The sequence below is a fragment of the Stegostoma tigrinum genome, chromosome 40, assembly GCF_030684315.1.
Source record: "Stegostoma tigrinum isolate sSteTig4 chromosome 40, sSteTig4.hap1, whole genome shotgun sequence".
NCBI classification, from domain to species: domain Eukaryota; kingdom Metazoa; phylum Chordata; class Chondrichthyes; order Orectolobiformes; family Stegostomatidae; genus Stegostoma; species Stegostoma tigrinum.
In genome coordinates this window covers 16,235,338-16,254,091 of record NC_081393.1, presented here as the reverse complement: position 1 = coordinate 16,254,091, position 18,754 = coordinate 16,235,338, and the positions used below count along the sequence as shown (strand labels likewise).

The window sequence follows — 18,754 nt, the reverse complement described above, 5'->3', positions numbered from 1 at the left end:
GATACTAGTTGAGAGATAAATATCAGCCAGGATACCAAGGATAATGCCGTTGCTCTTCAAAGCTGTGTGAAGGGATTTCTCACATCTTCCCAAGAGGAAAGATGAGCGACTTGTGTTAAAGTCTCATTCATAAGACAGCACTTCAAACAACAGAGCATTCCCTCAGTATGGACAAGATTTTGCACTCTGGTAACTGGTGTGGTATTTGAATTTGTAACCTTCAGTCAGAGGCAAAAGTTCAACCACTGTACCATTCCTGACATCCAAGAAGTAACCTGGTTTGGTTAGATGATCTTCAACAGGACAGAGTATGGGATGATACCCTGGCCTTAGTGTTAGTCAAAGATGATGAGAGAAGCAAGGTGAAAAATTATTACAGTTTGCATTCCAAATTGCTATGATTTGAACTAATGGAATGCATGCATTGGACAGGACCAGATTTGAGCTAGGATGTATTTTATGAATAGTCTGTCAAATTAATTTGTCTAGGCATGTAAAGAGTACCTAATTTTGGGAGTCGTCAGAAGGCTGCTAGCACCTGTGAAATTTTACTTAAAAAGGTGCCAATTGGTGTTGTAATGAAAGAAAAGGTGTACGAAAAGGCAAGACATTTTCAAACTAATTTTAAAATTTGGCGTTACAAATTCTATTGCTACTCATACTGAACATGTGCGCTCAGAATACACAACTGCAATTCTGAACATTGATGTCCTCAGGGACATTATTGCAACAACACACCTTCTCCATTCTCCCCATGCCAAAAATAAGCAATGCCTATCTTCAACACAAATTCAATCACCAATTTAAGCAAACTGACTGCAGGTGCTGTCCACATGTATTCCCCTCTGTCCTACAGTTTATAAATAACAGAATTACATATGTTTGTTTGGACATACTGCAAATATGAATTTCTTCCTCATTGTTTGTACCAATGCATGAGATAACAGACAGAAAGCATTCAGATTCATATTATTCCTCAACCCGTTTTCAAACCCTTGGCATCAGGTGACTAGCAAACATCCAAATCTAAAGGACCTAATGTTGATGGAAATGGCGCACAAACCTCATTAGACTACTCAATGTCAGTTGTCAGCCTAGTAGCATTTCTACACTAGGCTCATCCAAGCAAGGCATCAATGTTGGCCACTTATCTCAGTATTTGTGGCCCACAGTTATAATCTGGCAGGGAAATACAAAAACACAGACTACGGGGTTGATGGTATCAGTTGCTTCATTATCACAGCATTTGTGAACACAGCTGAGTCCTGGAATAGACAGCAAGCGGATCCCCTCCTGATTTTTATGATGGATGGGAGGTGACTTTTAAAGCACCTAAAGATGGTCAAGTCATCTGAAAGGAATTCTAGCAGCAATGATTTTCTATGGCTACAATGACTGCCCTTTAAAAACTATAACAATCGGCTTCTGTAACTGGTAGGAATTATAGGGATTTCCCTTGGACAACAATGATCTGTTTCAATGGCTCATTGGTGCCATATCCACCTCATGAGAGCATGAAGGGCAGCTACTCTCATCCCTCCTTAGACATGCAGCTACTCCTTCAAGCTCGAGATATTGTCTGGACCTTGATAGCTGTGGAGAACCTGACTTAAATATAAAATCTTTTACAACTGTTTCACAGATAACACTTCAACTCCACATTGATATTACTTCTCCAATGCATGAAGACTGATATGTAATTGAGGAATAAAGTAGGTCATGAAATCTTTAGTCAATGAGATAACACTCCTCTGCCTACTGGCTTTAAGGGTTCTCCACGAAATGGTCTGGCCAGTCATACCCTGTTCATTATATTCTAATGGAACAAATTCAAATCCATTATTGTGGTAGGTCCTTAAGAGAATAACTGATTTTCAGGACAAGGGTGCCAAGCAATTTGTACAAGATATTCTATCATTCCCATAAAATACAGCTGTAGGCAAAGCATTATATAAAACCTCTTCCCCTTCCCACAACGGCTGTAAAGTTCAAAGTCATAATTAAATCAATTACTAGCCCAAAATGAGACTCTCAGTTAGAAGCGTGAAGCCTCCTGCTTCCTATACAGCATGCCATTAGCAGACTCTGCAGAAACCACATCCTGCAGTTCAGCTCACCACTCTAAAAGCCTTTGTTATCTCTTATGGCGTGTTGGGCTCAGATCTCATTTCCTCATCTCTGCTGCAGGCATGTCATACACACAGAACAAATGCTCTAAAGAATTATTACGTACTGACATGACAAGCACATTTAACTGGCAGTGTTACAGATTTCAGGTTTACAGCCTCCCATCAATTTTAAATTATTACTCCTGCTCCCTCTGGATCCATGGAATTTAGACTTTCCAAGAACGGGTAGGCAGGTGGCTTGTTCTTCATTCTCTGCCTGATGTTCAACATAGCAGAATTATTGTCTGCAAAGCACTAATATCATACAGAATAGAATTCTGTTGGTTAAACTCACAATTGATTTCAATGGAATTCTCTGCAGAATTGCAGAGATTGTGAAGATTCTTGACTACCAAGGGGATGAAAGATTACTGGTGATATGCTGGTGTGTACAGTTGAGGTCAAAATCAGATGTGCCATGATCTTGTTAAATGATGGAGCCAGCTCGAATGATTGAGTGGCCTACTCTTGTTTCTTTTTTAAATGCTGCATTAAATGTCTGTTACAGTTTATTCAAAGATTTAACTATTGTAAAACTTTAGGGCTTCCTAATCAGTATAAACTAAATTGCAAATAAGTTTAAGAGTGTGGTGTGTCTCCTGCCTTTACCTTAGCAAGTACAAGAAATCACAGGTTTTTAAGGAATCTTGGTGAGTCACAGAAGTGCTTCTTCTGAATGGTACAGAAACTGCTGCCAATGTGCTTTGGTAGTGAATGTTTAAAGGAGTGCATGGGATCTTGATGGAAAGGACTGTTTCGTTCTGGATGGTGTTGAACTTTTAGAGTATTGCTGGAGATGCTTTCATTGAGTTAAACAGAAAGTATTCCAAAACACTCCTGGTTTGTGCCTTGTAGATGGTGGATAGGCTTAGGGGAGTGAGGAAGTGAGTCATGTGCCACGTAATTCCCAGTCTCCAACTTACTTACTTATAGCCACAATATGTATATGCCTAGTCCAGTTATGTTTCCAGTCAATTTGCAATTCTGTTTGGAAGTTTGGAAGAGAGTGCAGAGTAGAAAATAAATAATTTTCTACTCTGCACTCTCTTCCAAACTTCCAAACAGAATTGCAAATTGACTGGAAACATAACTGGACTAGGCATATAAATAATAATTTTCTACAAAAGGGATACTTCTCAAGGCCATAACCATATACATTTGGAACTCAAAATACACATCGGAAGAGGATGGGGAAAGGCCAGCTATAAGCCCATGACAATGTGAAGGTCCTAAAAACGAGATAATACTTTCTTTCTCAAATTTGCTGCTTCATGGTTGCCAGGCTTCCATTTTTCTTTTAAATTTTACACTAATCACCACAGATCTTCTATTTACAAGTACACTCAAAATTCTTGGGCTAAATTCCTCACTTTTAACTTATAAAGTAAATTTGAAAGCAAATAGATGAATGATTGTGTAAAGAAAGTGTACACAGGAATCTACTGTGAGATTAATTGCTTCCAGTAATTCATGGCATACAACCAACATTTTTTGTGGGCAAGCAGTGGCACATACATAAGTAGGAATACCCTAGTTAGACTTATTTCCACAACTTACATCAATGCAGCCTCAAGCATCCCAGCAGCTGTACTGATCCTTTGGCTGCCACTCCTCCCTTCTCCTCTTCACCCGTCCAACAAGATAAACCAAATAAAAAATTCTCCCGGGAGCAGGTACTTTTTCTTTTTATGTTTTCCATAGATCATTGCCATGCCTTTGGGCTTGTAAGTAACATGAATTTCAAATCCTTTCAAACCATTACAGAGAAGTTAGTCTTCTGAGCTCTCATCACATTACTATTCCAAAAAAAATTAAGCAAGAATGCTAGCTGATACACTTGAAGAATCAATGATTCTTGAATCAAGCTCAGATTGATGAACGAAAAAGTCTTCTTTATCTACAGGCTGTAAATGGTCCCAAGTGAATCGGCAACGGTAGTCATATTTCTTGTAGCCGTAGGTTTACAGCATAAAACTGTTCCACACATAGCACTCATTTTCAACTGCACTCAGAAAACCTTTCAAAACTGAAAACAAAATCACTCTCGAGCAAAGCAAAATACTGGGAATGCTGGAAATCAACAACAGAGGCATCATAGGCCTGAAACTTAAACTCTGCTTCTCTTTCTCTTGGCACAGCCTGCTGAGTACTTCCAGCATTTTCTGTAAAGCAGTAAGAATTTCATCGAGTTTGAGGCTTCACTCAGCATCTAACTGTGCTGTAGTGCTCCCTGATTAGTTAGTACAAATGCTGCTCCCGAATACTAACATTCCTCTCTTTGAAACACACTACTCCACACAAATTAAAGTTATTAAAACTATTTCCAGTCTTGAAGTAATGCTATGCCATGTGCTCACCATTTAGGCTGTAGGATTATCTCATAGTTCAGTCAGATTGATTTTAACTTGCATTGACAAGAGTGAAAATGGCAGCAGTAATCAATCCACTTATGATATACCCACTTACGTTGCTACCAATGGCTTAAATGGAAAAGAAAGCAGACTGAGCTGACAGCGGGAAGCCTTTCTACTAGTTTCCAACCGACAATTAAAACCTTACCATGCTATTTCTAGTTTCCCCCCACCCCAAGATGATGGCTTAATTTTGAGTATTTTCTGGTTCTATTTGGCAATAAGCTTGAAACATATTCTTGTGTTACTTACTTCTGATGCACAGACATCTTTGGTGAAACATACAAGCAACAATAAATTCCTGAGCTATAAACACAACGTAGTTTACTATGACAATTGGCCTTTTTCACATGTCAGTCATCATAAGTTTTAAGAAGTCCCTCTTGCTCAAGAAACAGTTGGCAAGATTTTCCAAACTAATTAGAAATATCTACAAATAAAAAATGCCAAAAATAAAAGAAATTTCTTCATTAAAGATCATAAAGCAACTGAAATGTTGATAGTCCAGGAACTCCCTACCTAAGTCGGTGACATTACCCACGCCCTTTACCTCCTCCAGAACTTCCAACTCTCCAGTCCCCAACACCTCATCTCTACCATAGACATCCAGTCCCTATACACCTGCACTCCCCAAACAGATGGCCGAAAGGCCCTCTGCTTCTTCCTGTCCCACAGGCCCGACCAGACCCCTCCAATGACACCCTCATCCACTTAACCGAACTCGTCCTCACCCTCAACAACTTCTCTTTCAATTCCTCCCACTTCCAACAGACAAAGGGCCCAAGCATGGACCCAAGCTATGCCTGCATCTTTGGAGGTTACGTGGAACAATCCCTCTTCCGTGGCTACACTGGCCCTAAACCCCACCTCTTCTTCCGTTACATCGATGACTGTATCAACGCCACCTCGTGCTCTCACGAGGAGCTCATCCACTTCACCAACACCTTCCACCCCTTCCCCTGGACCATCTCTAATACCTCTCTCCCCATCCTAGGTGTCTCTGTTTCCACCTCTGGCAACCACCTAGAAACCGATGTCCATTTCAAGCCCACTGACTCCCACAGCTACTGAGAATGTACCTCCGCCCACTCACCTTCCTGCAAAAATGCCATCCCCTATTCCCAACTCCTTTGCCTCCGCTATATCTGCTCCCAGGATGAGGCATTCCACTCCCATACTTCTTAGATGTCCTCATTTTTCAAGGACCGCAACATTCCCCCACCTCGGTGGTCAAGAATGCCCTCGACTGTGTCTTCCACATTTCCCGCAACTCACCCCTCAGACCCCCTCCCCGCAATAACAACCAAAACAGAATCCCCCTCATCCTCACGTATCACCCCACCAACCTCCGGATCCAACACATCATCCTCCGACATGTCCGCCATCTGCAATCCGACCCCACCACCAAAGACATTTTTCCCTCCCCATCCTTACCTGCTTTCTGGAGGGACCACTCTCTCTGTGACTCCCTGTCCACTCCATACACGTCTCCAGCCCCACTCCACTTTTCCCCGCAACCGCAGGAAGTGCTACACTTGCCATTAGACATCACCCCCCTCACCCCCATCCCAGGCCCCAGGAAGACTTTCCACATCAAGCAGATGTTCACCCGTACATCTGCAAATGTGGTATACTGCATCCACTGTTCCCGTTGTGGCCTCCTCTACATTGGGGCAACCAAGCGGAGGCTTGGGGACCGCTTTGCAGAACTCCCATGCTCGGTTTGCAATAAACAACTGCACCTCCCAGTCACGAACCATTTCAACTTCCCCTCTCATTCCTCAGACGACATGTCCATCCTGGACCACCTGCAATGCCAAACAATGCCACCCAAAGGTTGCAGGAACAGCAACTCATATTCCACTTGGGAACACTGCAGCCCAATGGTATCAAAGTGGATTTCACAAGCTTCAAAATCTCCCCTCCCTCTATGGGATCCCAAAACCAGCCCAGCTCGTCACCGTCTCCCTAACCTGTCCTTCCTCTCACCAATCCCCTCTTCCCACCTCAAGCCCCACCCCCATCCCCTACCTCCTAACCTCATTCCGCACCTCCCCCACTTGACCTGTCCGTCCTCCCTGGACTGACCTATCTCCTCCCTAACTCCCCACCTACATTCACCTTTACTGGCTCCATCCCCGGCTCTTTGACCTGACTGTCTCCTCTCCACCTATCTTCTCCACCATCCATCTTCTATCCGCCTCCCCCTCTCTCCCTATTTATTTCAGAATGCCTTTCCCCTTCCCCATTTCTGAACAGGAGTCTAGGCCCGAAACACCAGCATTCCTGCTCGGCCTGCTGTGTTCTTCCAGCTCTATACCTTGTTGTCCCATAAAAATGCTCAATGAGAGTATTCGAGTCCCTGCACATATTAAAAGTCAGGTGAGAGATAATACACATATATAAAAAGTGATGAAGAAAAGGAATAGAGAATTACATTGGTGAAAAGCCACCATACAGCTTATATTTAAAAAAAAGGTAGAACAAATCCACAGCTTAACACCAGATCTAAGGAAAATTAGTGTATGATTACAAGAAGAAAATTGTTAACAAACTTGAAGAATAGGTATGTATTTGGCAACTGAGTTGTAATATAGTTAAGACTAAGCTGGTTGTAAAAATAACCATTTAAGTGGGACAAATAGCTCAAAAAACTGTATATATTGTTAGCTGCTTAAAATAGTGATATACAATCTACACTTATAACATACATTTAAAAAAAGCACTAGGATCAATTTCTGTGGGAACAGAATTAAAAAGTAGAGAGGTTATGTTAAGCCTGTAAAAACTTTGAACTAATAACAAGATCTTCAGCACACACAAAAATAGTTCAGAAATGTTCACAGAATCTTGAATCCTTACACAGTGTGGAAACAGGCCCTTCTAATTAGTTCTAATAGTTTGGAAAATCTTGCCAACTGTTTCTTGAGCAAGCGGGACTTCTTAAAACTAATGGTGACTGACATGGTGAAAGAAGCCAACTGAAGTAACCAACATACCCTGATTCTATGGCCTCCTCAAAGTACACAAACCGGAAGTACCCCTTAAACCCTTAGTCTCCCTACCAGGCACACCGTCCATCACACAGACTAGCCAAGGAACTACAAAGGAAACTAAGGCACCTCATCAACAAATCACCCCACTCAATCCATTCAGCCCAGGAGTCCCTCAATTCCATTAAAGGCATAAGGATAGATGACGATGAGACCATGGAATCGTTTGACGTCACTGCCCTATTCACATCAATAGGCTTACCACTAGCAAGGGAAACAATGACAGCACTACCAGAACAAGAACAAGAACAAGGTTCCAGTGAAAACGTCTCCACAGAAAACATGCTGAAGCTACTGGACCTATGCCTCACCACCCACTTCACTTTCAATGGCCAAATATACGAACAGATCAACGGGACAGCCATGGGATCAACTACCTCGGGGCTAATAGCCGAGGCAGTGATGTCAAGATTGGAAAGTACAGCCCTTCCGCTAATCCAACCAAAACTATGGATACGCTATGTGGATGACACCTCTGTCATCATTAAATGGACCAAACCAGAAGAGACACACAAACTAATAAACAACACCCTCACTGGAATCAAATTCATCAGAAAGGAGGAGAAGAACAAACAGCTCCCATTCCTGGACATCATGGTAGAGCACAGGACAAATGGGGAATTCCAAACGAAAGTACTCAGAAAAGTCACACACTCTCACGAAGTACTGAACTTCAACAGAAACCATCCTAACACACACAAACAAAGCTGCGTGCTAACATTATTTAAATGGGCAATAACGTGCTGCAGCAGCACAAAACTATACCAAGAAGAAGAATACCTCTACCAGGTATTCAAGGAGAACGGATATCTAAAAAACCGGGTCAGAAAATGCCTATTACACGAACAACACCAGGAAGATACATAGAACATAGAACATTACAGCACAGTACAGGCCCTTCGGCCCTCGATGTTGTGCCGACCTGTCATACCGATCTCAAGCCCATCTAACCTACACCATTCCATGTACATCCATATGCTTATCCAATGACGACTTAAATGTACCTAAAGTTGGCGAATCTACTACCACTGCAGGCAAAGCATTCCATTCCCTTACTACTCTCTGCGTAAAGAAACTACCTCTGACATCTGTCCTATATCTTTCACCCCTCAGTCTAAAGCTATGCCCCCTCGTGCTCGCCGTCACCATCCTAGGAAAAAGGCTCTCCCTATCCACCCTATCTAACCCATTGATTATTTTATATGTTTCAATTAAGTCACCTCTCTCAACCTTCTTCTCTCTAATGAAAACAGCTTCAAGTCCCTCAGCCTTTCCTCGTCAGACCTCCCCTCCATACCAGGCAACATCCCAGTAAATCTCCTCTGCACCCTTTCCAAAGCTTCCACATCCTTCTTATAATGCGGTGACCAGAACTGTACACAATACTCCAAGTGCGGCCGCACCAGATTTCTGTACAGCTTCACCATAACCTCTTGGTTCCGGAACTCGATCCCTCTATTAATAAAAGCTAAAACACTGTGTGCCTTCTTAACAACCCTGTCAACCTGGGTGGCAACTTTCAAGGATCTGTGTACATGGACACCAAGATCTCTCTGCTCATCTACACTACTAACAATCTTACCATTAGCCCTGTACTTTGCCTTCCGGTTACACCTACCAAAGTGTATCACCTCACACTTGTCTGCATTAAACTCCATTTGCCACCTCTCAGCCCAGCTCTGCAGCTTATCTATGTCTCTCTGCAACCTACAGCATCCTTCGTCACTATCCACAACTCCACCGACCTTAGTGTCATCTGCAAATTTACTAACCCATCCTTCTACGCCCTCATCCAGGTCATTTATAAAAATGACAAACAGCAGTGGACCCAACACCGACCCTTGTGGTACATCACTAGTAACTGGTCTCCAGGATGAACATTTCCGATCAACTACCACCCTCCGTCTTCTTTCAGAAAGCCAATTTCCGATCCAAACTGCTATATCTCCCACAATTTCATTCCTCCGCATTTTGTAGAATAGCCTACTGTGGGGAACCTTATCGAACACCTTGCTGAAATCCATATACAAGACATCAACCGGTTTACCCTCATCTACCTGTTTGGTCACCTTCTCAAAGAACTCAATAAGGTTTGTGAGGCACGACCTTCCCTTCAAAAAACCATGCTGACTATCTCGAATCAATTTATTCTTTTCTAGATGTTTATAAATCCTGTCCCTTATAACCTTTCCCAACACTTTACCAACAACTGAGGTAAGGCTCACTGGTCCATAATTACCAGGGTTGTCTCTACTCTCCTTCTTGAACAGGGGAACCACATTTGCTATTCCTCTCTGCCAACCAGTTTTCTCTCCATCACAATACACTTCCCCCAATCCAACACACTTTAATCTTGCATAATAATCTGATACGCGGGACTTTGTCAAATGCTTTCTGAAAGTGCAAATATACCATATTGACTGGCTCCCCCTTGTCAACTCTACAAGTTCCATCTTCATAGAAATCCAACAGATTTTTCAAGCATGGTTCTCCTTCATAATTCTATGATGACTCTGTCTGATCCAAACATTGTTTTCTAAATGCTTCGCACATCTAAAGGCATGGACCGGTAATATTGCAATGCTGCTCACTTTCTCTCTTAGTGCTCACTCACTTTGCATCTACTTGGACACTCATAGCGTACTTTTCTTGTCTTTCCTTGCCTTTCAGTCCTTTGCGGTGGGGTGGTACAGGGTGTGGTAGGGTGTTGGGGTAAGTGAAATGGGCAAGGGAAGATATTGCTTGCAATATTGGGAGTGGTAGAGCATAATGCTTGGTGGGAGATGGGTGTAGTAGTAGATTTCGAGTAAGTGGGAGGTAGCAGAGAGGAGATAATGGCATTTGCCCTGGAGGGAGTAGAGAACATCTTTCTTGCTGCATTGCTGGCCATTGTCTGGACCATTGACAGTGCACTGACCTGGGTGACAACTTATGGCCAGGCCGGAAGGGCCTGGTGCTGTCGCCTTCCCTAGCTGCCCAGGGAGAAGATAACATCACTTCTTTGCTTCACTCCATTCACCAGGACTTTCATATTTGGAATCAAGCAACGCAGGCCAGCTCTGGACTACCAGCACTTGACCAGTGCAATGGCATTTTAAATACCATGCACCCCGACACACTCATCACGCTATCTTATTTCAAGAACACATCAGAACTAACCACATGACTCCTAGGACCACTGGGCATCAGAGTAGCACACAAACCCGCATTTACCCTATGACACCTGCTCACCTGAACCAAAGATCCACTCCCCACTATGGACAGGACCAAATGTCATATGCAAGATTCCCTGCAGAGACTGTGACAAACAATATATCGGACAAACAGGAAGGAAATTAATAACAAGGGTACGCGAACATCTTTTGGCTACAAAAAGACACGACCGATACTCACTCATCCACTCATCTCTATCCATATGGATAAGAACTACCAATTCAATTGGGACACATCAAGATTCTGGGACAAGCAAAGCAGAGACAGGCATGGGGGCTCCTAGAAGCCTGATACTCCACTAAGAAAGCCATCAACAAAGACAAAAAGACATCGAGCTCAACCCTATGTGCACTCCATTGCAAAGGAAAACCGCAAGTGAGGTGATCCAGCTCAACCAACTCCAGGGTTTAAAAACCAGGAAGGAAAACACAAAGGCACTTTATCGGAGGCTGCGCTGATGATGTTACCCAGCAGGGTAATGAAACATCTGTGAAACAACAAAGAACCAGCTTCGCAAACCAACCAACCACAACCTAATCGGACTGTGGCTGCACACACAACGAATGCAGCAGTTCAAGAATGCAGCTCACCACCACCATCTTCTCAAGAGCAACTTGGGGCAGATAACAACAAAAAAAAGGGAACATCGGAGCAGAGGAGACATTTCAACTCTTCAATGGCGCCACAATTTTAGATACATAGAACATTTCAGCACAGTACAGGCCCTTCGGCCCTCGATGTTGTGCCGACCTGTCATACCGATCTCAAGCCCATCTAACCTACGCTATTCCATGTACTCCATATGCTTATCCAATGACGACTTAAATGTACCTAAAGTTGGCGAAGATCATCTCCCTGAATGCCTCATTTCTGTAATTTCCCCATAGCCTTTGATGGCGTTAGCTCATTGAACCTATTTTAATGACTGAATTTCCATAGCTCTCTGGAGTAGGAAATTCTAAAGGTTCACTCCTGAGTGAAAATGTTTAACCATATCTCATTTCTGAACAATTTACCTTTTATTCAGAGACCGTGTCCCTTGATTCTATACCTCAATCATGGGGAAACATCCTTTCCAAATCAATTCTGCTTATTAACCCTTTTGAAAAATTCCATCTTTTCATGAGATCATCTCTCATGCTTCCAAATTCCAACAATTACAGGCCCAGTGTCCTCAATCTCTTCTCTTTCGACTGTTTCACCATCTCAGAAATAAATCTAGGAAACTTCCACTGCACTACCTCAATGGCAGGTATCTCCTTCAGGCAAACAATCAAAACAGTAAATAAAACCACAACTGCAATCACACTAATGTTCTATATAACTGAAGTAATATTTCTTTGCACCTACATTCAAATCCAAATCTTATGATTAAAGGTCAGTATTTCAGTTGCCGTCTGGAATGCTTGCTGCATCTACATGTTAGCTTTCAATGATTTTTAAACACCTCAACCTATGGTCTCTTTGAGGAGAAAACTTTATAATCAGTCCCACTTAAGAAATACACTGCACCTTTGTTCTTCCTACTAAACTGGATAGCCTCACACTTGCCTGCATTCTCCTCAGCATTGGAAGTATTATGCTAACACTCAATTTAGGGTTGGGATTGTAGTATGGTGCACTTGCATGCACCGGGAAGCTATATACATTAATACACAGGGCCCTGTTGTTTACACAAAAAACGTACACGTATTGCACCTATCTCAACACAACAGAAGAGGTGATAACCATTCTCTGGTTTATTTCTCAGAACACTGTTTTGAACAATTTAAACAAAATGTAGTATTTAAATGACAATCATTAACTGGCGCACTCTCCTTAGTAATGCCTGTACCGATTAGAGCCCACTTGCCTACCAATTAGAACTGTTCTCTCATATAGTTTCAATGTCCTTTTCCCGTTGTTCTGGTATTTCCTGTGAATTGGCCTCAAGTGCAAGACAAGAAGCTTCAGCCAAATGTGTGTTTTGTTTTCCATCTACACTGATGGGATGGCGGTAGCAATGGTCTTGGAAATTTAACAGGACAGTAAACTAGAACCCCATGTTAATGTTTTAGGGGCCTGGGTTCAAATCCCACCACAGCAGATAGTAAAATTTAATTTCAATGAAAATCTGGAATAGAAATCAAGTCAAATAGTAACCATGTATGACCGCTGTTATTCGTCATAACAACACATCTGGTTCACCAATGTCCAATGGAAAAGCAATTCTGCAACCTTTATCCAGTCTGGCCTACATGTGACTCTAGACCACAGCAACATGGTTGAATCTTAACTGCCTTCTGGGCAATTACAGATGCGAATAAATGTTGGTTTAGCCAGCAACAACCACATCCCATGAACGAGTAAAACAGAAATTTTGTACTTCTAAATTACTATTTGTATTCACATTACATTCATATTAAATATGTTCTTGCCCACTTTCACAGCCTACCTAGATCTCCTTAAAGTCTTTTTACATGCTCCTCACAGCTCATATTCCAACCAAGATTTGTATCACCTGCAACTTGGAAATATAATAATTGTTCCACAATCAAATACAGAAGTCAAATTGAGCCTTCATCATGAACCGTGTGATGACATATAATAAATATTTTTATACAGTATGTACTGGATTGTTATAAATCAAGCATGATGGTCTGTTAAAGATACTACTGGAGATGATAAGGCTAATAAAATTGATAGTTATATTCTATTTAGAAACTGTATGCCAATATTTCATAAAATATACAATTCTATTTAGTCTGAAACCTATTTTGCCTATTTAAGAATGCTTAAAAAAATATAGTTGTACAAAGATCTTAATGTTGTCAAGCAATATGCCATGTTTTCTTTCACATATTCCTTTGTTACTTGACTACACCTTAACATACCAGTAAACTTTCCATAGTTTCAGAGCTCAAGGATTCAATATCTGCCTGAAATAAAGCGTTAACTGCTGCCATTTGCTGCTCTTATTTTTAAACGGCAGCATTTCCAAAACTGCATCAGAATGAAGCCTTTGGTTTAACTGGTAAAATGAGATAGCGTCACAGTAGGAGATGTCAGCATAAAGAGAGAATTTAAATAGTTTCAATACAGAGAAATTAACTGTTTTGTAAAGAAATAGCAAGAATTGTAGATCCTGGAGTCAGAGAATAACAAAGCGGAGCTGGAAGAACACAGCAGGCCAGGTGGCATCAGAGGAACAGGAAAGCTGATGTTTCAGGTCGGGACCCTTCAAAAAAAGGGTCCCGACCTGAAACATCAACTTTCCTGTTCCTCTGATGCTGCCTGGCCTGCTGTATTCCTCCAGCTTCACACTTTGATTTTTGTTTTGTAATGATGTTGTGTTACCATTCAAAGGTAGCATTTTGCCCAGCAAGAGCAGGAACTGAATGGCACAGGTTAATATGAACAATGCTTACAAGACACATAATCGTGTTTGTATTTTAACACCCAATTTAAATTGCTAAATTGATATTGCTACAAGTTACTTCACACCCATTTAGGAAAAGTGTAGACAACGAACTCAGGTTCTCAATAGCCATTATAGCAGCTGGTTTTGGCTGGTTCAAAAAATCCAGCAGTTGATGTTATGATCTGAAACCAAGATCAATGAACAAACATCTGAAGTGTCAAACAGTCCTGTTCGGCCACTCTTACAGATAATTCATCACACGGTCAGAACAGTTCAAAAGTGGTTTAAAACAAAGCATGTGTTTAGAAGTTCAAAACTTCTCTCAGATCAGGTACACGAATAGGATTGATTAAAAATGAAACAATCGGAAGTGCCGTGTTCAGGTAAAGATAGTAATTCAAGCTGAAGTTGCCAACTTGATTTCAAAGATCAAAATGAAAACCCGAAGTGTGCCTCTATGTAACCTTTAGCAGAGCTGTAGATTGATTAATGCACTTTCAAACTCGGCCCCTATGTTAGGGCTTGATTATGGTTGTTCAGAATCTACAAGTCTCAGACTATAGCAGTTCCTGTACACACATTTCAGGTCAGTGTTCTGAAAACAGATGCGTGATAATCACAGGTAACCAGTGATGTTGTCTTGTGTAATATAGTTGCTTACACGATGACTCCAGTCATAAAAAGGCTTTGTCAAATGGAGGATAAAGTTTTTAACCCAAATGTTTATACAATTACAGGAGTGCTTCACTACTGAAAGCAATCAAAACAAGATCATCTGCATTAACCTTTCAAGTCCATTATTACCCTTTTTTCACTTTCCACAAATGCTGCCAGACCTGTTAGGTTTCTCCAGTACTTTCTGTTTATGTGTCAGGCCTCCAGCATCCACAATACCTTTATTTTAAGATAACCTGCGCAGATAGCCAAATAGTTACAGAACCACTAAAAATCTAGCCCCACAATTTCAGGACACTATGGAAGCAGATTTATCATGGTTAAGGAGCTATTTTTGTCAACTAGTCAAATTGATCTTCCTGGGTTCTTGAGGACTTCAGTTTAAAGTTAAGTTGTCCTGCAAGTACGTTAACAAATTAGGCAAAAGCTTTAACACCCAGTGAGAAGAATGTTACCAGCAAAGTTATACAAAATTAAACGTAAAGTATAAGAAATAAAGCCAACCCCTTTTATATCCAATAGCACCATTAAGACATCAGAAAGCTTCATTTGGAGACACTTTTCTCCAAACAAGGACAAACATTTCAAAATTAAATGGAATCTAATGTTGGTAGCCAGAAGTAGATTAGTGGATAAACAAGAATTAGCGCACACTCAGACATGGGCAGCTGAATTTTTGATGATCTCAAGTCTAAGGAGAATAGAACATTGAAGTCTGGCCATGAGCTTATTAAAATAATCAAGTCTACAGCAAAGAAACGCACTGATGAGGGTCTCAGCAGCAAATATGCTCAGCCATGGATACAGGAATAGATTCAGGAAACATTAAAGGACAAGTGGCCATTCAGCCAGCATGTCTGTGTTGAGTCAGGTCATAATTTTATAGAGGTGAAAACAGACTGTCTTAGCGATGGCCCAGATATGCAGATTGAAGTTCATCTTGAAGTTAGATACGACAACCAAACAAAATATCTGAATTGTTAAGGTGCTAGAGGCAGCCATTCAGCCCATTGTGCTACATCAATTTTTTTCCCCCCAAGTGCCAACTCCTGCCTTGACCACACATCCCTGCACAACATTTCTATCTAAATAATCATCAAATACCATCTTGAATGCCTCAAGCACCAACAACACACCATGTGAAAAAGTTCTTTCTCACATCACCCTTGGTTCATCTGCTTATCACTTTTAAGATATGCCCTCCAATTTCTTTACCTTTGAGTGAGAATAGCTTCTCCCTATCTACTTTATCCAGCTCGACTTTGATTTTAAAAAAATCTCTATGAAATCTTTTCTCAGCCTCCTTCTCTCAAGGGAGAACAATCCCAACTTTTTCAATCTATCTTCAAAACTGAAGATTCTCATTATTAGAATCATTATTTTAAATTGCTTCTGTGATTTTTCCTATAATGTGGCATCCACACACAATACTTCAGCTGAGGTCTAACAAGTGTCTCGTACAAGTTCAACATCACCTCCTTGCTTTTGTACTCCATGCCCCTATTATTAAAGCTGACAACACTATGTTTTATTAACTGCCATCTCCATCGGCCCTATCACCTTCAATGATCAATATATATTATATGTATACACACCCAAGTCCCTCTGCTCCAGCACCCCTTCAGAATTGTACCCTTTATTTTATATTGCCTTTCAATATTCTTTCAACCAAAGTGCATCATCTCACACTTCTCCGCATTGAATTCCATCTGCTACCTAACTGCCCACTCCATTGACTTGTCAATGTCCTTTAAGAGTTCCAAACTGTCCTCCTCACAGTTTACAATTCTTTTAGTGTCATCCGCAAATTCTGAAATTGTTCACTGCACACCCAAATCTAGATGATTAAAATGTATCAGGAAAAGCAATGGTCCCTGGGGAACTCCACTACAAACCTTTTCCCGGCCCGAAAAATATCCATTGACCTTTATTCTCGATTTCTGATCACTCAGCCAACTTGGTATGCATCGTGATACTGTCCCTTTTATACCATGACCTATCATTTTCCTCAAGTAAATCGTGTGGCACTGTAGCAAAAGCCTATGGGAAATCATATACTTCACATCAAAAGCATTATCCTAATTGACCCTTGCTGTTATATCTTCTAAAAACTCCAACAAATTGGCTAAACACAATTACCTCTTTAGAATGCCAGAAGTCTAGTTCACACTCATACAGTCACTAGCAAAAGGAATGGAATTGCTTAATGGGGAGGGGATGGGGACTTCAGCAGGGACTGAAACCATGGCTTTAGCTCTCACAATACGTAACTGAGGGAAAGTTCTATTCATCAAGCACTGGATATCAGCTCTGAAAGTCATCACTGCTCTACATAAAGAAACAGGATGGATATAAAAACTGTAAGTCCTCCATCTTTAAGGCTCCAATCAGGAGCTTTAAAGATATGGTTAGCTCACAAGCTTACTCAGAAGAACACAGTCATGCAGAACAGAAAAATACCAGAAAGATACAGAATTCTATAACTTATCTCATTACCCAAGATCCGAAGATCAGCAGGATCTCCATGCTAGTTGTTATCATCAATCAGTCAAAGCCAAACACACTCCAGTTGTGGACGGTCATGATATTTGCCTATCAGCCCACATTAGATGGAAGACCTTAACAACTAAAACACTGAAAATGCCAAATACGCTATTTTCTGTTTTGCTACTTGAAAAGCAACAAGATTGAAATGATAATTAACTAAAACAGGCTGTAAAACATAAATAATGCAGGAGGACAAGGCATTTTTCTTTCAAACGTTATCATTTTATGGCTACATAAATTATTCTAGGCAAAATGAACATAAAATAGAAGTACACATGATCCTCCAGGAGATCTTACTGGAAGAACTTTGTTATTGATGACAGTTTCTAGAAATTCATGAGATCTTTCTTCCTCAACCCAGTGAAATGCAATACATTTTGTGATGAAAAGGTAACGGCTACAAATTTATGTTGTAGAGTACATGTCAATGAATGTTTAAAGCATTCGCTCAAAACTTATTCCTCTATTGTTTTAGCACTGATGTTAACCATTCATTTCAAACAGGTTAACATCACTGCTAAAATATCAAAGCAAGAAAAACCCAGGGGAAAAGTCTTAAGGATCTGCACAATAACACTAGCCCATCATTTTCAAAGAAATATGAATAGGAAATTAATACCTACCATGAATTTGGCATCTCCTTTGGAAAGCGTGTTTGTGACAAAATTTATCGCTTCCAGGCATTCCACAACTGGATTGAGAAGCTTTGGCTGCAGATAAAACCCAACAAAAATGTCAGAGCTGTGGTATTAGGGCAGTCACTAGGTTTATTTACCATCTAAGAAAAATTCTGCTGAACTTATTGATACTTTACAACCATGGCACTACGCTTATTGCACAATGTTCTGATTGCTTCAAATGCTCCTGTTACCAATGCTTCACTCAAATATTAAACAATTCAAAATGTAGTCTACAGAGACAACCCTAGTTTGGAAAAACAAATTGATCGTTGTGTCACAGATGGTAGGTTGCTGTGTGTTTCTTAAAATAACTATTGCAGCAATTAGAAGAGATAGAAGAACAGGAGTAGGCCCTTCAAGCCTGTTCTGCAATTCAACAGGATCATGGCTGATGTCATTTCTCACTTCCACTTTACTGTGTTTTTGCTGTAACCCTTGATTCCCCGACTGATCAAGAATCTATCTTAGCTTTAAAAATATTCAAGGACTCTGCCCCCACAGCTCTCTGTGGCAAACAGTTCCAAAGACACACAACCCTCTGAGAGAAGAATTTCCTTCTCATCTCAATATTTACTCTGAGACTATACCTTCTGGTCCCAGACCTTCT

General features: G+C 41.0%; 1 protein-coding gene across 2 annotated transcripts in view; it reads right to left on the bottom strand.

Moving 5' to 3' along the window:
• Positions 1-18,754, bottom strand: part of polb (polymerase (DNA directed), beta) — a 115,092-nt gene that overhangs the window by 49,217 nt on the left and 47,121 nt on the right. For both annotated transcript variants that reach the window (XM_048523111.2, XM_048523112.2), the window contains one exon: positions 18,091-18,177. In XM_048523111.2, coding sequence (XP_048379068.1) covers positions 18,091-18,177 — 87 coding nt within the window. The remainder of the gene's footprint in view (positions 1-18,090; positions 18,178-18,754) is intronic.